Source organism: Anabas testudineus, chromosome 1 (genome assembly GCF_900324465.2).
Source record: "Anabas testudineus chromosome 1, fAnaTes1.2, whole genome shotgun sequence".
NCBI lineage: Eukaryota > Metazoa > Chordata > Actinopteri > Anabantiformes > Anabantidae > Anabas > Anabas testudineus.
The window spans coordinates 24309930-24328726 of record NC_046610.1 but is presented as its reverse complement, the minus strand read 5'-3'; the positions used below and the strand labels follow the sequence as shown (position 1 = coordinate 24328726).

At 43.7% G+C, this 18797-nt stretch overlaps 2 protein-coding genes across 7 annotated transcripts in view; both read right to left on the bottom strand.

Annotated features, from left to right (window-relative positions):
* LOC113162063 (regulating synaptic membrane exocytosis protein 1-like) overlaps positions 1-4663 on the bottom strand; it is a 61978-nt gene extending 57315 nt beyond the window's left edge. For all 6 annotated transcript variants that reach the window (XM_026360033.1, XM_026360034.1, XM_026360035.1 and 3 more), the window contains exon 1: positions 4271-4663. In XM_026360033.1, coding sequence (XP_026215818.1) covers positions 4271-4437 — 167 coding nt within the window. In that variant the 5' untranslated portion in view covers positions 4438-4663. The remainder of the gene's footprint in view (positions 1-4270) is intronic.
* A 3599-nt stretch (positions 4664-8262) lies between these two features.
* Positions 8263-11676, bottom strand: LOC113162365 (keratin, type I cytoskeletal 13-like). Its single transcript, XM_026360450.1, has 8 exons — positions 11230-11676; positions 10710-10792; positions 10255-10411; positions 9517-9681; positions 9279-9404; positions 8895-9115; positions 8721-8782; positions 8263-8631 (listed from the first exon to the last, which is right to left on the bottom strand). The coding sequence occupies exons 1-8, from the start codon at positions 11605-11607 to the stop codon at positions 8579-8581; spliced, it is 1245 nt and encodes a 414-aa protein (XP_026216235.1). The 5' UTR covers positions 11608-11676; the 3' UTR covers positions 8263-8578.
* Between the last annotated feature and the right edge of the window lie 7121 nt (positions 11677-18797).

Genomic DNA, 18797 nt, shown 5'->3' with positions numbered 1-18797 from the left:
GCGTGGATGTATGTACAGATGAGTGAAGGTGAATGGGTGTGGTTTTTGAATGTGTGTGAGCATATGACTACACAGCATGTGCTTGAATGTATGCACATGTTCACCTATGTAAATTAGCAACTGTAATTAGATTTCAACAGTCGACCAAAACTGACACAGGTTAACAGCGCAAAGAAAATCAGAACATCAACAGCAACCATTGAACTGAATATTTCAATATTTCAGGAACCACTTCCAACTGTGCTATTTCCAGAGCTGATACATAATTCAGCATTAGCATTTTTCTCCCAGAAACCTTGAAAGTCTGCTTTGGAAAAATGTTTCTCTTTATCTCAGCTGAAAGACATTAAGTTTAGTGGGAATCTTGTAACTTGACATAATGTGAGCTGCTGCTGTGTTAAACTAGCCACAGTGCAAACAAGCTGCAACGATCTGAGAACGAGAATAAATGTGAAATACAACCTTATTCTTTAGTGCCGTGACCGCAGTAAGATGTTTCCACTGTAGTTAACAAACTATATTAACAACATGTTCAGGTCTTAAAACTGCCTCAGTCCACATGAACTCCATTTGTTTAGTGTATGAAACGATGCCTTGTTAGATATACTGTATTTCACATACTGTTTCTCTATGCAGGCGTTGACTGATCAACCAGGAGTTACTTGTACTTAATACAGTGTTTAAAAGTGAGCTTGATTATCTGTGGAGGAAGGCCAGACTGTGAAGCATCTTGATATACTGGTCAATCTGCCTTACTATATATATATAATATCATTTGGAAAGTGTAGAAGAGCTGTAGCATTTGAACCCATATTTTAACACAGGTGCACAGGTAGTGCATATTAAATGGATCCAAAAACGCACAAGCTTGTGGGTAATATTTGTGGCTAGAGTTTGGCCATCATGCAACAGTGAGCATAGATTTCATAAAAGAGGATTGAGCAGCATCTTGTACATGCATCCATGCACCGTAGAAAGCTAATATGGCTAATTTGTTTTCTTATTCACAGATCAGTAGATACAAAGCAACATTAGCATTCGTCTTTCCCTCTCTCCTCTTAAGAAAAATGTCCAGTTCTTTAGCTGCAAACCATCCACTGTGTTCACCAGCTAGTTGCTAACTTTGCCTGTTTGTGCTGGGCAGTTAGCACAGAGTGGACCAGCTTCCTGCTCTGGATAGAACTGAGGATGATGAGAACAGAGAGAGTGAATCAAACCAAAAGATGCTACGATGTTCTGTAGAGCTGAAGAGACGGTGATTTGGTCACAATTAGCCACAGGTTTCACCACCATTTGACCTTGATATAAAAATACAGCCCTTGACCCTAGAATAAGATTAGAGATCAGTCCAATCTAGCCAGAGCAGATGTAGATGCTCTGCACACAGTTTCAGGAGGATTTGACAGCACCTCTGTTCATTAAGAGAAGGTATTTAGAACATATTTAAAACTGTTTTTAAAAAAGTTAGATACTGTGTGTTCAACAAACCAAACTACTCATTAGCACAAAAAAAAAAAAGACACCCCAGCCTGCTCCTGACCTTGTCACTAAAGTTGACTTCTTGGGGGTCAGTAGCAGACAACTGATTGCCCTCAAGATGCACTCTGCAGCCTGCAGCCTTGGTAAAGTCAGATAAGCAGTGTGTGCACATGTGTGTATGTGTGGGACCCCATACAGAAGCTCTTTCCATTCTCTCTGTGTCCCCTTCTCTTTGCACCACTCTAATCCTTAAAACCTCTAAATCCTCCCTCGTCTCCCTCCTTCTGTGGTCCTCATTTCTTTTTCTGTCCATCTGGTGTCAAGACACAAAGTGATCAATCTGCACCTTGCACTGTGACATAGAGTGAAAAAGTGCTATCTACTGGTATTTATTTGTTACTAAATAAACAATATGAAAGAAATTAAGAAGTTCCGGTACATTCAATGCTGCTACTAATAGTATTAACTGTTCTGCCTTAACATCAACACAGAGGCAGTGAGAGTGAATCAGTGGTTATTGCACGAGGCCCTGCTGTGTTTGTTAGCGCTGTGAATCAGCGAAAGAAAGTCCAGGTGCTGAGCTCTCATGACCTCCAGACCCGAGCAAATTATTAGCTCAGAACCAGGTGTTCTGGCTCAGAACACTTCATTTTCTCTTATGCTGGAGGTTAAACTCATGACAGATAAAGTCCCATATCACGCTCCTGCTACAGGACGTTATCACAGCCAGCTGCTCGGGTCCCAGGAAACGCTGCGGCCTCGTTGGACAGTGCTGACCAGGTGGACGTCCTGACGTGAGGAACAGAATGTTCTGTTTGGATGGGAACTGTCAAACCTGGCGGAAACGGCCTGTGTTGAATTTAGAAACCTGATATTCAGACTATAGTTATGTGACTTTGTTCATTCAAACTGACAATTAAGATCTGCGTGACAGAGTAAAATAATAAGAGTAACACGTATTATAATTTAGCACCATGTCAGGTTGAACCACTGCTGTCAAATGTGCGGCCCGCTGGTTATGTCAGCATTCTAGGAATTAAAGTCCAATTTTTTATTGTCAGTCATTGTGTGAAGCAGCAACAGCTAAATGACTAAAATATAAATAAGGGAGCTCCATTTGTAGCCGGAGGGTTATTAGACCAGGAGTGAAACACTGAGTCGTTCTCCTGAACCCAGTGTACAATTGCACAGCCTCTCCTAATAAACCTCATTCTGACTTTACCCATCATGCACACAGTGGCTCCTGAATGCGTCACTGGTCAGCACTTCTCTTGTTAGCTGTTCAGCCTCTTCATCTTATAGTATCTTGCATAGTGATGTTGCACAGCGTACTGTAGTCGATATGAATGCATCACTGGCAGTTATTTGAATGATTTTCTGAAATCACATTTCGCTCGTGTCCATGGTGTGCTGGTCCCATCAATGATTAGCCAGATGATGAAGCTATTATTGACTGAACCTGAGCCTGTGCCTCATGGAACATTAAATACATCACTTCCTCTCAAGGGGCCCAGAAAGCAGCTCTCACCCAGCTTCCCCCTTCAGGCTTGCAGTCAGGAAATGAAAGCAGCCCATTAGAAGCAGAGCAAGCCGAAAGTGCTGAGGGGATGCTGAGCGCCTGCAACAACAGCGACGCTGTCATTATGGAGCCAGGCGCAGGGCGCTCACATGTTCCAGTGCAGGTGTGGGTAGAGCAGTCTGAGCAGGTACTGTCATCATCTCTAGTGTCAAGCAGGCAGTGGAACAGAGCGTTTGTAAATGGCAGCTGGAGCACACCCACACACCCACACACATACACACACACACACACACACACACACACTCCTCAAGACACAACACTACCTGTCTCCAACCTCTCATAGAGTGTGTTTCAAATCACCTATAGCATATGTTGTTATCTCATGATGCCCCTACCATTCACTCACAGCACTTAACGACTGACTGCCATTTGATCCATGCAGAGAAGGGTTTCCATGCTCTACAATGGATTTCGTGTCTGTATCCTGTCCGGTTGAGGCCTGCTAAGATTGTCAACCACACCCCATCTTCCTCTCTCTGCCGAAGGCAGCGCAAATGATCGCACACGCACACACACACACACACACACACCACCACCACCGTCCGTCTGTCGGGCTTATAAAACGCTTTGTGTCGCTCCAGGCTTATGAGCTATAATGTCATTGTTGTTGCCCCCCACCCCTTCCGGTCATTTATTGTCAAAGCAATCTCTCTCCATCTCTCTCTCTCTCTCTCTCTCACACACACACACACACATTTACTCCTTGGTTGCAGAGATCCAGTCTGCATAAAGGCAAAGCAGCGCCGTGTAGGATGTGTAAGCTGAAGGGGATGGGGTGCAGTCCCCATTGATGAAAACGAGTGTGTGTGTGTGAAGGATGGGTGATGCTATGATTCATCCCCAGCACCTCCCTCTCTCCCCCTGTCCCTTCAACCCTATCCGCGCTGTCACACCCCACCCTCACGGTCCTATCTGCACCTGTAACACGTTTGACCCTGTTTCGGGTCATCTCCACCCGCATACATCTTTTAAAATCTACCGACTGATTCCAACAGCATCCTCATGTATGTCTGATGATGCTGGCTTTGCTTTGGGACCACGTCCCGAGCTCCTCCTGCTCCACTACTGTATCTGTACATTGGTGGGGGGGGGGCACGCCACCGCTTCTTGAGGGAGACCCTGTGAGCTGGGTGGATGTGTTTGCTACCGGTCAGCTCTGGTGACATGTCTGCGTACAGAACTTCAACGGAGAAGCAGAAATGCTGGTCTTACTTTAGCATGGCTTGTTCTTTCTCCTCTTCCTCCTTTTGCCGAGCCATCACTGCCATGATGATCTTCCTCTCCTCCTCGGTGAGGTGGCTGAGGTCCGGTAGATCCGGCATGGATGGCGGCACGGTGGGTGGGCGAGGGCCGCCCTGGGGCCCCACCGAGGCGGACATCTTTTCCACCACCACCCCACCACCACCTCCTCCTCGGCGTGTCGTTTCGGCTGACAGGTTCCCCGGAGCGTTTCCGAGCCACACCTCACGACATGGTCCGTGGGCAGAGCGGCAGCGGCGGCCGCAGCTCCGGCGAATAGTGCAAGCCGCTCATGGTTGCAGGCACCCTCGGTTGTGCTTTTGTTTGTGCTCCGTCCGGTTGTTTCTCCCACCACACACACTGCTCTCCGGTCGTCGTGCCCCCCCCCCCCCCGCCGGCCCTCCTCTCCCCTCCACCTCCTGGATTCACAGGGAGCCCATGTCCGTTTTTTTATCAAACCGGGAGTTGAGTCGAGCTAAGGGGGGTCCTGGTTCAATCGGCTGGTCTGTGATGGCTCCGCCGTCGCCCGACTGGAGCTGGATGTTGGAGGTATAGGCGGAGTCCGTGCTGCCCCCCCACCCCACCCCTCTCTCTCTCTCTCTCTCAGTCACTGTGGATGCAGCCCTCCTTCCTCCCCCTTTTTGCGGAGGCGCGGTTACTCATTTGAGAATGGGTTCCTAACCATCCACCAACCATCAGCTATCATGCAGTCGTACTCCCCCTACACACACACACACACACACACACACACACACACACACACACACACACACACACTCACACTTCAGGTCGTTTAAAGTTTTGAAACAAGTCTCATGTTAAGAACTGGTTTTCAACCCATGTGGAGCTGATGCTGCAGCTCTGCTGGTTCAGCACCATGGACAGCAGCTGCCCCGTCTCCACTCCACTCACTGTCTATTTGTCCTTTAACAGCTGGAACATCAGATACGAATTATTTCATTATATCATCAGTTTTAATATGGTTTATTCTAACATTTGTGTTGTTGTATTATTCTTACTCAACAGTTGAACTACTCCTCACCCTCTCAGCTCGTTCAGTATTCAGATCCAGACTCTCAGGCTATACCGATCCGGAGCTGGCACCGGTTTCTCCCCGATGACGTAATGAATGCTGAGTGACCGAGTCCATCCAGCAGATGGCATTAACCCCGGATGCTGCCACCAAAACCTTCGTCAAGTGACGTCACCGAGAGGACTGGACCGCGGTGACGTCAACTTCCCGTGGTGCAGAATTTTGTCATCATTTAAGTCGTGACTGGGGACCACCAGGCCTGAGTGACACAGTCCGTGATACAGCGATAGGAAGTTTGGTGCAGACCTCGGACTATAAATAAACCCTGAGTGCAGTCTGCAGGAGGACGGGGGGTGTGGGGGTCCTGCTTTAATGGGGCTTCTCTCTATACTCATTTGCTTTTAATGAGTCTTTGTTATCCTATTGGCTGTTCAGCTTCTGGGTTGTAGCACAGAGAATAACGTGCATGTGCTTATGAATGAATTAATGCCTGAAAATAACATTGATGATGAACAGAGAGATCAGTCAAACAGACTGGAACCACATGTCTGAAACCTGTTCCCACACTCCTGTGTCTCATCAGGGACAGGTAGGAAACAAAAACACTGGTTCAGTCCATGACAAGTGGTACACTCCTGCTGTACACCCCCTCACACACTGTAGCTGAGCAGTGCAGAAATAAAGGGAGAGAAATGAGCTAGATGGTGGTTGTGGGACAAATCCAGGGGGTTGAAAGGCTGAGGTGGGGGCTGATCTTGACCTTGGTGCTCTCTGGGAACGAAACAGGAAAAACATGCACACTTTCACAGTCACTTTCTTTCCTGTATGATTTGCTGTCTCATTCTCTCTGGGATGCTGAGAAGAGACGAGTGGGAAGTAGTGTGGGTGGGTGGTGGGAACTGTGTGTCGTTGCTTTTGGTTAGAGAGCCCCCTGCTGGAGGTCACTGACCACGAGACAAGACAAACAGGCTGGTTAACAACTGGTTGAGATCAAATCAATCAATCAATCAATAACTTCATTCTCCCCAGGGGAGAATAATTTGTGTAGCAGCACAGTAGCACATGACGCAGACAAATCACACACAGTAAAAGATGGAAGTCCGAGTGTAGAGGATGGGAGCTGTCAGACAGGGTCGACTGTACTGTGTTCAGCAGCTGCTTCCTACAGAGGTCAGACAGGCTGCTTAATGGAGTGACACTGATTTTACTACAAACTTGAAGCATTTAATGAACTTTTCTGTTTAACACTAAGTGACCCAAACCAACAGATACATAAAAATGTAAGGACGCTTTTAATGAAAGCTCTGTAAAACAATATCAGAGTTCTGAAACTTGGACACCTTTCATAGACCGAAACCATGTTGATGATGTGCTTTTTTTTTCACAGCATGTTTGTATTTTGTTCAAATGATGGTTTATTGTCAGTTATGCTTCTCGGGTATTTAAAGAAATTCATTGTTTCTACAACTTGGACATTTATTACAGTGTCGACAGAACCTGGTGCAGTTAAAGAAGGATCCACACCCCCAGATGTTTATAGATGTAGTTAAGGAGTGTTCTGGTGTAGTTTGGTTTGGTATGCATTCACCTCTGTCCATACAGTTCATAAGACCTACTGTACAGTATATATTGAAGTTACATGTTATGTTACCTCTTTCCTAAATTCCATTTTGACCCGTGCACCCAGCAGCCATAAGATTAATACCAGCTGCAGTGTTCGTGTTGTGGATCAGTGTGGCCACTCTGACCAGTCTGTGGCTGTTTCACACATGGTCAGCTTGACATTTTTCCTATGCTGGATCACCACTTGGTGGTGTTACGTTCATACACATTGGTGACACTAGATGAACAGTAGGGTCGTCTTTGTCCAGCTTTGTTCAGGCCTTTTGCTTCTTTGTCGTCTCTCTCTGACATACTGAGAACCACCTAAAACTGAGTCAAATCCCTACTAGAGACTTGGTCATTTATTTTCTGTTGTATTTTCTTCTCTACCCAGTGACATTGTGAATATAATTGTGATATTCTGGCCTCCAGTGGATATATGGAAACACTGCGCCCACAGGGAGCGTACACTATGTACAGGGGACCTCTTCACTGATAACCACATGGAGTAGCTTTTGTTAATTTGACCATTAAGTGACAGTGTTGCAAATAGCGCAACTTATTAAAAGTGAAGAAGAGACTTAACGTTTGTAAACTACTTGAGAAACAGAGTGACTAATCTCACAGGGGTGCGCTGGTAATGTGATCAAATAAGCTATTGAAATGCACTGGAGGGACTTTTAGTCTGGTGGACACACCTGAACTTTTGTCCACTGAAAATACAGTACCAGGTAGTTTTTGGGGGAAACGAACGTTCACAGTCCCAGGGTCCATGACATTTCTGCTCTACCAGTTTACCAGCTGTTTACATATTGACATGTGACCTCCGTGACACACATGGATATCAGCTGGGACAGTGACACATAGGTCACCTCAAAGAACCTGCTAACACTCTAAACTACTGAGACCATGTAGTGACTTGAATACCTCCCTCTGAGGCTATTAATATTTGGTTTGGGCAGTCCTCCTGATTTATTTACTGTATGTACAGTGATGAGGTCCATTTAGGATGGAACCTGTTGGGACCTTCACCAACAAAAAAGTGAATACTCTACAAAGTAAAGAGGAAATGATCACACAGAAGGATCAAGGGGTGTAATAAACTTTGTTAGTGTGTGTTTTTTCTAAATGTTCACCCAAAGTATAAAGATAAATCACATGAAGAAACCCCTTTTATTGAGTGTTACTATAACAATGTACAAATGTATGTTAGCTTTTAGTTATCGTCTATAGAGGCATGTGACAGAAAACAACTCTGAACATTAGAGGGCTGTATAGAGTCAACGCTGTGACTGATGGGAGATGAAACAAACTACACAAACAAACCAGGTTGTGTTTCTCATCTTTATTTGAATGGCTGAGGTGCATTTCCTCTATGACATTTGTATAGAAGTCATATTTCATGATGAAAGACAGGATCATTTTCAGAGAGTGTTGGCTAAATGTGAAGTTTTTCTTTGGTTTTAGCACAATATCAACGTTTTCTGACAAGAAACGCATGTGTCCACACTGCAGAAATAAAGAAAATTGCTAATTATAACATTTAGTAAACTTATGTGTGCCCTCATCTGTTGGGATCCAGTCTGTCTAGGATTTGCGGACATACATCTGTGCCCACATCTTCTGTACGGGACACTACTTTCCCATCAATCGATCTCCACGACCACCACCCTGGTCCTCTGGGTTATGACTGGCTGTGCTGTAGACGAAACCAAAAACCATCAAATCTGCACTTTATTTTATTTTAAGGGGCAAAATACTGAAAATACAGAGCTGATGCAAACTTACGTTTGATTTCTTCTTTCACTTCTTTGACTGTAGTCTTTTGAATGTTGGTTACTACACTTTTCCTAGAGGATTGACAAAAGAGATTTTACCATTCTTACCATTACTTGTCATGCTTTTGATTCTTTTTTTTCTTTTTTTTTTTTTGCTTCTCAAAGACAATTTCCAGATTCTTACTTATGATCCTCGCCATCCAGCAGCCTTCTGTACTCAGCAATCTCCATCTCCAGCCTGGTCTTGATGTCGAGGAGTATCTGGTACTCTGAAGCCTGGAACTCGATGCTCGCCTTCATCTGGCTAAGCTCCTCCTGCAGGGCGTTGACTGTGACCTGGAGCTGGCTCAGCTGCAGACTGTAGCGGGACTCTACTTCTGCCAGCTGGCCTTCCAATGCAGATTTCTGCATGGGAGACAGAGAGTGACAGTTGACCAACAGGTTTACTGACTGCTACATCAGTAAGTTAGTAAGTGACATGTTGTAATGTTGTAGTGACATCTAACTGCACTAAAATCTGTGCTGCAGCTTCTTTTATTTGCTTCTGTGCATATGCTTTGTGTCGTACCAGGCTAATCTGGGACTGCAGCTCAATCTGCAGGCCCTGCAAGGTCCTCTTGAGGTCGCTGATTTCACTGCGAGAGGTCTGGAGGTTCACTGTGATGCTTTGCATTTCCTTGTTCAGCTCGTCAAACTGAAAGAAAATAGTCACAAAGCTATTCCAGCCACTGGGTATCTAGTTAACGCAGGCATTAGATGATGTGGAGGTTGTTTCATGAGATTATATGAAACTGCTCTTCCCTCACCTTGGCCTTGTACCAGGCTTCCATTTCACGTTGGTTCTTCTCAGTGATGCTGTTGTACTGAGCCCTGATTTCCTCCAAAGTCCTGCCCAGGTCCTCCTGGGGCTTGGCGTCCACCTCCACATTCACAGAGCTGCTGGACACATGGCTTCTCAAGGCTGCAAGCTCCTGCAGGGAGGGCAACAATTAAGATGAGGTGAGGTCAAAGACAAACTCCAAATGTCTGGATCACAGTTAAACTGAGACTATGTAACTTGTAAAAGAAGAAAAGACAAAACAAAATAATAAAACACCTTCACTTAATCCACAACACTCAGGGGGGTTACATACAGTATTGGTTATTAGTTGGTCTTTAATATTAGCAAATGGATACATGTTGTGCAGCTGACAACACTCTCTCCATATGAATCTGATGTATTCATCTGTCACTGATAAGCATCAAGGTCAACCGGTTGTTATTAGATGATCTTTTTTTTGGCCACATAACTGACAATCCAAACAGGACTTTGTTTGCATAAGCAAAAGATAACATCTCGTGACAAGTGTTTGGCAAAACTATCTGTTGCATGAAAAATGATTTTAATGTCATCGTTGTTCTCAGGAACTGGAGCCAAAAGACTAACAAGACATTAAATTAAAGGAATGGATCATATTTCCACGTGGTCATGCAGAGAAGCTGTCAATACCAGTGCAGCAGAGGATGACCATGACGATACTGACTCCATCCTTTACTCCTCTCACCTCTGCGTGGTTCTTCTTCAGGTAGACCAGCTCCTCCTTCAGGCCTTCCACCTGCATCTCCAGGTCAGACCGGGACATGGTCAGCTCGTCCAGAAGCCTGCGCAGACCGACGATGTCCGACTCCTCTGACATGCGCACCGCCAGCTCATTCTCAAACCTGTGAGGGAGAAAGAAAAAAAGGAAGACACAAAAGGCTCAGAGGTTTGTGTTCCTGCATCTGTTCATTTGAAGTTCAAACCACCAACAAAAAAAAAACAAAACCCAACCACCACTAAAACCAGTTCCACCTGTTTCATTCCTCTGTTGACTGTTACACCCCCGTAACACTATGTCCACACGCGGCTTGGAATTACTGAACAGACATAGTGTTTTATTGCTGCACGTTATTTTATCTCTCAGCTTCCACACTTGTGCCAATACATTGCTCCCACCCAGGACTTCACCGCTCCACTCACTTCATTCTGAAGTCATCTGCTGCCAGTCTGGTGTTGTCGATCTGCAGGACCAGTCTGGCATTGTCCTGAGTGGCAGCACTTATCTACGGAAAAAACAAAGAATCATATCGATATAAAGCTGATCCACGAAGGTGCGACAGCGCTCCGGGATTTAACTGATGAGCAGAACAGCTTCTGTACGCCTAACTTGAATTCCTCTGCAGCTGTAACCGAGTGTGAAATAAAAGGAAATGTTGTTCTTGGCAGAGCTTGTGAAAGCTTTTCTGTGATGTGTTGTAGTATATAATGAAACGGAAATGCACACACACTCTATGAGACTATTAGGACTATTAAGAAGTTTTATTTTGTGTCTGGTGGTAAAATGAGTTCTGGGATTAGAAAAATCATTAGAACTATTAAACAGCTAACTAACCATCATTAGAATAACATAATACAGTTGATTTGCTGTTATTGCAGAGTGGGAGGTGAAATGAAAACATTTAGTTTTAGATTTTTAGACTGTGGGGAGGATGAAACTCACCTTTTTGCGCAGGTCCTCGATGATTACCAGGTACTTGCTGTAGTCCCGGACGGAGGGGGTCTGCTTGTCGTACCACTCCCGGATTTGAAGCTCCAGCTTGGCGTTGGCGGCCTCGAGAGAGCGCACCTTCTGCAGGTAGGCGGCCAGGCGGTCGTTCAGGTTCTGCATGGCCAGTTTCTCATTGCCCGTGAGGGAGAAGCCGTCGGCTCCGCAGCCTCCGCCGCCTCCGAGAGCCGACGCCAGATCAAGGCTGTTGGAGGAGTAGGACATCTGCACGCTTCTGCTGACCGGGCCGCTGTAGACGCTCGCAACACGGGAGCGAGAGTTGGTGGGGATCGCGGACATGGACAGAGAGGACATCCCGTAGCGGACACTCATGGTGACTTGTTCACTGAAGGCTGTCAAACTGCGAGAGTGGAGCTGGAGGAGCCGGTGCTGAGGCAGCCCGGAGGACAGGCTTTATAGCCTCCTCAGCGGGGGCGGGTGCTCACGCACAGGTGGCTGCAGTGAAAGGATGCTGCGCGCTGATTGACAGCAGGGCGTGGACACCTGTTCAGGTATGTCGCCCCCGACGTGCAACATCAGCCAAGGCCACATCTGAGGAGGCGTGGGAGAGGTTTTTCACGTCGAGTCACCTCTAATTACGCCTGTCTGATCGTTTAGATTTTCTAATTAGATTTTTAACTGCAAAAAGTGAATAGTACTCACACACACACACACACACACACACACATATATATATATATATAAATATATATATATATATATATCTTCCTTATTTAGTTTATGATCCATTTTCAATAAATCAATGACACTGGTATTTATTTGCTCAGATCATCCTGTAGATTTTTTTTTGCATCATCTGCAGAGGGCCCACATCTTGCATGTATTATAGGAACAATGGATTAAAATATGGTACCCATTCATTTCTATTAAAGTCTGTATAACCATGTGATGACATCAAGCAATGCACAGAACTAGTTGTTGCTGTTTCTTTGACACATTTCATGTGAAGTTAAAGTAGCAGTAAGTTTTAAGGCAAACATTCAACATTTTTACTAACCCTGACTATGTTCCAGTGCCTACGCCTAACACCCAAGATCTCTTTGTGCCTCATCCCAACCAAATCACTTTGCGCAATTGTTGTCAAATAAGTCAAACAAGTGTTATACCAGCTTCCATTTTGGTGCCAGTGTACGAGATGCCTGCTTTCACATGTGGGACCACAGCAAATGCTCAAGGGGTGATGTGAAAGGGTGGGGACAAACTACAAACTATGGGCATTAAGGTTAAGATTGAAAGACTGAATGTTCATGCTTCTATAATTTTGGGCCTGTAGAACATTTAAAGCAAAACCTCCTCCAGTCACACTTCTTGGCTCTTCACACAATAAAATAAGGCTAAAATGAAATTATTCCATGACTTTTCAAATGATATTACAGTTAATATTTGAAAAGTCAAAGAGCTGGCTTCAAACTGTGCACTTACATGTACTCTATTTATGTATTTCTCATGCTAAAAATGTACTTCATGCATGTATTCATTGCTCAAACATACTGTAAATAGTCCCCACACTTTCATGTAGCCCAAACATATTTATGTGACACATGGCACCTGTGCCAAGGTATGTCAAGACCTGTCATGAAGCATTTTTGTTTTTACAATTCAAATATAAGAGGGTACTAGATCACACGTTATGCTCGAATTATTGTTCGTGTTTTGCTGCTCAGGCGGGTAATTATCGCTTAAGGTATTCGAGCTATTTAGCTATACGTAGGCCTAACTTATAGGTTCTTACTTACACCTGAACTCTCATGAACTCCAACTGAGGAAAGAGATTCTTCCTGTTTTGCTTGTCTTTTATATCATACTGTGCAATGTCTTAGAGAACAGCTAATCCAAGATAGCTTACTAATGCTCAATGCATATTTTTACACACCTTTGTTGTTGTGTCGTGACAGTAAACTGTGTGTTTGAAGCTTTATAAAAAAAGAAACATCTCCAGATGATGCTTATTTCATACCATGTTGTGGTTTGATCACATCCAGACAGACGTGTGTTGGTCAGCCTGTGAGCACAATTAAATTCAGATGACACAAAAAAACTCTCCTAATCTCCGGTGGCAGATGCAAAACACTGGGTTGGCACTGGGATCCAGTGCCCCCATTTCTGACACTGCCACCATGATTGTAATGATTTATTTACTGTCAAAACCTTGTTTCAGGTAAAAGCTGATCTTGGCAGCAGCACTGGTAAATTCTGTGCCAAGCGGCAGTTCTTTAACTCTACTGACAATCATCTGAAGCTGAATAGGTTCTAGTTCCCATGAAACATTTGTTCTTATAACTGCAGGCATTTGTCAAAGCATGTATATATTTCAGTGAAATTATTTGTAATTACTAGTGTGTATGATGTAGGGATGGGCAGGGGTAAAACAAGTTCATCACAGCTTGCTGTATATGGGTCTGCATAGAGTGCCTATGCTGACATCTGTTCACTGATCTGTGTATTTTATAATAGATGAAAATGAAACACATAGGTTTATACTAATGTTAGGCTGACAAAAGAGATGAAACTAGAATGAAAATTAGCACTAGTGTCAGATTAAAGAAGCTCCTGTAATGAACATTTTAGTGATGTCCACCTCATTACTGTGGTTTTACAACCCATGATACCACTGTTTTTATTCATTCCTGTGGCTCTTATATATGTTTCATCCAAGCTTTTGCTACTGAGATGGAAAAGAAACTGTTCACCAGTTGAACCTTTAACGGAGCATGGCAAAGAGGAAGGTCAAATTAATTCTCAGGTAGTTTAGAGAGTTTTGTCAGAAAGTATGTGGGAGATTCTGAAATCAACTGAGAAGGTTCTGTGGTCTAATAAGCACTAGACTAGAAGACTAGAAGCTTTGTTTGGTGTAAACACTGCAGATCATAAGAAACACAGCATTCCCACCATGAAGCATGGTGGTGGCAGCGTCATGGTGTGGGAGTGTTTATCTGCAGCAGGCCCTGGATGACTAGTGAAAGTAGAGGGTTGAATGAATGCAGCAAGTCCTGGAGGAAAACTTTATGCAGTTTGTAAGAGTGTAACTTGGTAGAGGATTTGTTTTCCAGCAAGACAAGCAGAGAGCCAAAGCTACCTAAAACAGTATTAATGTTCTGCAGAGGCCGAGTCAAAGCCCATGTCTCAGTCCAACTGAGAATTTGTGGCTGGACTTGAAAAGTGCTGTTCACTCACAGCCTGCATGACAGTTTTAGGATGATAAGATTTGTTTAGAAAAAAATCCTAAAGATCTGGAAGATTAGTAAAAAAATGCAAATAACTAATAGCTGCAGCACTATAAAACATATTCTGTCAGGATGCTGGGGGAACTATAGCTGGAAGACAAAATGTCATATGTCAAAGTAGAATGTCAGAGTTTAGAAAGAACTCATGTTATCTGATGTAATTGAGATCTCTTTAAAATTCTACACCACCATGGTTTCAATATCACAGAATGCCCTTTACTTTACAGGCTGCCTTGACATTTTAATTTCAGTTTATCATGTTATCGCATGTGGGCAGGTTAGATCAAACAAAAAACAACCACACCACCACCACCACCTGCTTCAATTGCCTCGTCATCTACAGTAATACACTCCCTATTCACCTGCCCCTCTACTTACACAAGTACCTGCCAGTAAAACATCAAGAGCACAGCCCTGACTTGTTCAGCTGAGGTTGCCCATCCTTGTTCTACGTAACACTGAATGACAGCTGAGCATGGCACTCCTAGTCTAATTGTTTTGCGAGAAAGAAGTACTATGTAACCCTGAGGTACTTTGCAAAATGTCAAACAAATTGTGACACGCATAATAGTTTTTTAGGCTCTGTCGCAGTATAGGTAATTTTCCAAATATAACACAAAAGTACCTTCTAGTTTTTAACACTTAAAAAGTACAAAACATGCAATTGAACTTTCTTTCTGAGGTCCCCTGTTATAGACTAACTAACAGTTAGGCAATAATGACACATTATTCTTAAATTAATTTGTTTTGTTAATGTAGTGCAATTTTTAACTAATTTTCCCAGGCAGTTATAGGAGGAGACGGCCTGTCTGGTATTGCATTCGTGTGAGAGGAATAAAGCCGTTCCCTTCAGTTTCCTGAAGTATGGTATTTCTTTCATCTGTCTAGTTAACTGTTATCAGTGCATGTATGGAATGGTGTGTGTCTGGTAGTCTGTAAAGATGGTAACCACATAATTGTTCATCCGCCAAGGTGCCCGAGGTGTCAAGGGTTTGGTTGATAGAACACACCTGGATAGGTCACTAGTCTGTCTCGGGGTTGAAATACAGACATACAAGCACTTTAACACCTACAGACTAATTAAGCGTCTTGGTCTATGCTGTTTTTACACTTGCACTACGGGTTGAACTACAACCCTGAACTTCTCCAGACTTTCCTGTGTGAGCTGCATGTGGGAACACAAACGTCCAAGTCAGCCAGCTTGGAGATTACACAGACTTTATCCTGTAAACCCCCTAGTTCAACGTCTATGTCCGCCCATGTGTGAATTCAGCAGTCCAGCTGTCCAGACTATTCCCAGCATGTATCATGCCATGGTGTATTATGCATTGTGCTTCTTCTCTCTTCTTCTCTTCGGAAAACTGAGTTCTGTGTATAATGCATTGCTTCTAATCATGTAAATGGCTTTATTACAATGGGCTGTAAACAAAGCACTGTGATTTCTGCTGTGTACTTTTGATGTCACATTGTTCCTCCTGCACGCTCTACAAAGCGATGACCCCTCCACCCTGACATCAAAGGGATTATTTCCCCAAGTGAGAACGTATGTCGCCCGGACTTTCTCCTGCTGTGTGCTGCACGTGTGAACACACAACTCCACACAGTGTCCGGAACCTGATTCTCCAGACATTAACTGGAGTTTACATTTAGAAATGCCACTAGATACAAAACATGGAGCTTTCAGCTGTGAGGCATCGGTGTTAAACACTCCACCACCATGTTGCCCTGGCTTTAAAACAGTCAGTGTTAAAATAACAGTGACTATCAGATTGAAAAAGGACATGAGCATGAGTGTCGTGTGCTAGAGAGAAAGAAGAGTTCTACATCCATACATGGACTTGCACTTACGCTCTATTTTTCTTGTCTTCTTTTATTACTATTATCACTAGATGCTGCTTAACACAGTAATTAAAAAGTAACTTGAAGTCGTAATAAGCTGCTTGCACAGGGGATTTCTTTTAAGGCAGGACAATATTCAATTCAATTCAATTTCATTTTATTTGTATCGTCCCAAATCACTACAGAAGTTATCTCAAGGCACTTCACAGTGCAAGGTGTAAGACCTTACGAAGTATAACTGTATACATAATTATATAAAAAACCCAACAACCCCACTTGAGCAGCACCAGGCGACAGTGGAGAGGGAAAACTCTGGGGCGCGTGGAAAGAAGAGAGAAAAAAAGGAAGAGAGAGAAAAGACAACAACAAGCAGCAAAAACACTGGGCAGGTCGTTAAGGCCAGCAACTGAGACTGGAGATATACAGCTCCAAGGCTGAGGATGCCTGCAGAAAAGTACAGAGAGGGAGAGACAGAGAGGAGGAAGAGCAACTACGGAATAGAGAAGACACAAAGTTAGTGACATGCATGGTAGCATTTGAATGGATAGAGAAAATATGGAACTATGAACTGCTTTTATTTGAACTATTTTTCAAGTGTCCAAGAGCCCAGTCCTTACTCCTAACAGAGCTTCAAAAGGCGACTGCAGAGACTGAATGTCAAACAGCTACTGTACCTTTAAACGGTACAGTTGTGTACTTTCCCACTGCAAAAAGTCTTGGTGTTTGGTTTGATAGTAAACTTAACTTCGAGCATCATGTCAAAAAGCTTGTCCAGGCATGTTTTTATCATCTTAGAAATATCTCCAAAATACGTTCAATTCTTTCTTTTCATGACACTGAAGTAATCTTACACGCATTTATTTCCTCACGCCTTGACTATTGCAACAGTCTGTTCACCTGTCTCAGCCAGAAATCTATTAATCGGCTCCAGATTGTTCAGAATTCAGCTGCAAGACTCTTAACTAGAAAAAGAAAATATGATCACATCACTCCTGTATTAGCTTCCTTACACTGGCTGCCAGTATTTTTTAGGATTGATTTTAAGATTTTATTAATAACTTTTAAAGCTCTGCATGGCCTTTCCCCCAGCTATTTATCCCAGCTTTTAAAGCCTTATGAGCCTGCACGTAGCCTGAGATCCTCTGGTAGAAATCTTCTGTATGTCCCCAATGTCAGAATGACTACTAGAGGTGACAGAGCCTTTTCAGTTAGAGCCCCTAAACTCTGGAACAGCTTACCCGAGCATATAAGATCAGCTGACTCAGTAACATCTTTTAAAACTCTCCTTAAAACATACCTCTACCGGCGAGCCTTTTGCGATCTTCTGTAAGCTAAAACAAATCGGTCCTTGGGAAGACTCTCCATTAGATTACAATGTCTTTACGTTGGAACTGGTCTCCCCAAGGACCGATGTGGTAGTTGTTTGTATTATTGTTTTGTTTGTATAGCTGTTTCCTGCTCCCCATCCGGTCGAGGCAGATGGCCGTTTAACTTGAGCCTGGTTCTGCTGGAGGTTTCTTCCCCCAGGGGGAGTTTTTCCTCTCCACTGTTTGCCTAGTGCTTGCTCAAGTTGATCTTGTTGGGCTACATGTGTTTCTTGTCTGTCTTGTGAAGCACTTTGTAACATATGTTTAGAAAAGTGCTCTATAAATAAATTTATTATATTATTATTATTTAACAACTATTTTCACCAGGAGCATGAATTAGTGCTTGGAGGTATACATAAAACAAGTGTTGAGGATAAGTGATGTGGTATTCAGTCATTGCGGTTTATGCATCTTACAATACATTTACACCTCAAGTCAAAGCACATGAGACAAGCTGAGCATAACCCCTGCAGCAGAGTCTTGTGACAAATTCATGTCAAGATAATCCCTTGGGGATTTAAACCACAAAAACCTTCAAGCCAGCACTCAAGAGGCATGTGTAATTATAACAGGATGTATAGACAAAACCTCTTGGCTCGAAATCTGCTTTATAATTGTTATAGAAAGGATCAAAAGCCACTGTAAGTTTATAACAGGTGCTTGAATTCTTTTGTCTGTCAAACTTTAGTAAAAGGCTGCTTGTTCTGAAAAACTGGTGATCACATGAATGACACCCACACTTAGTGCCCACCCTTGTGGGGAGCAGAGGCAGAGGAATGCAAAGTCACATGGGTCAGGTACATGAAACTGTAGAATTGCTGGATGTTAAACACACTAAATGAGCCTGACTTGTTTTCATTCTGTTGTAGGCCGTGTCCACCACTGAGGCCTCCGCCTCTTACCCTGATATTCTACTGACAAGCCCTTACCTGCTTTTCCCGGTAGCCCGCAGTGAAGTGATCCCCTGCTAACATCATGCGTCAGAGGTTATTTCTTGGATGTTTGTGGGAGCAGCTTGAAAAAAAACAGGCTCGGTGGCATTCCCTCTTTGCGGTCACAAGAGAAATCATCT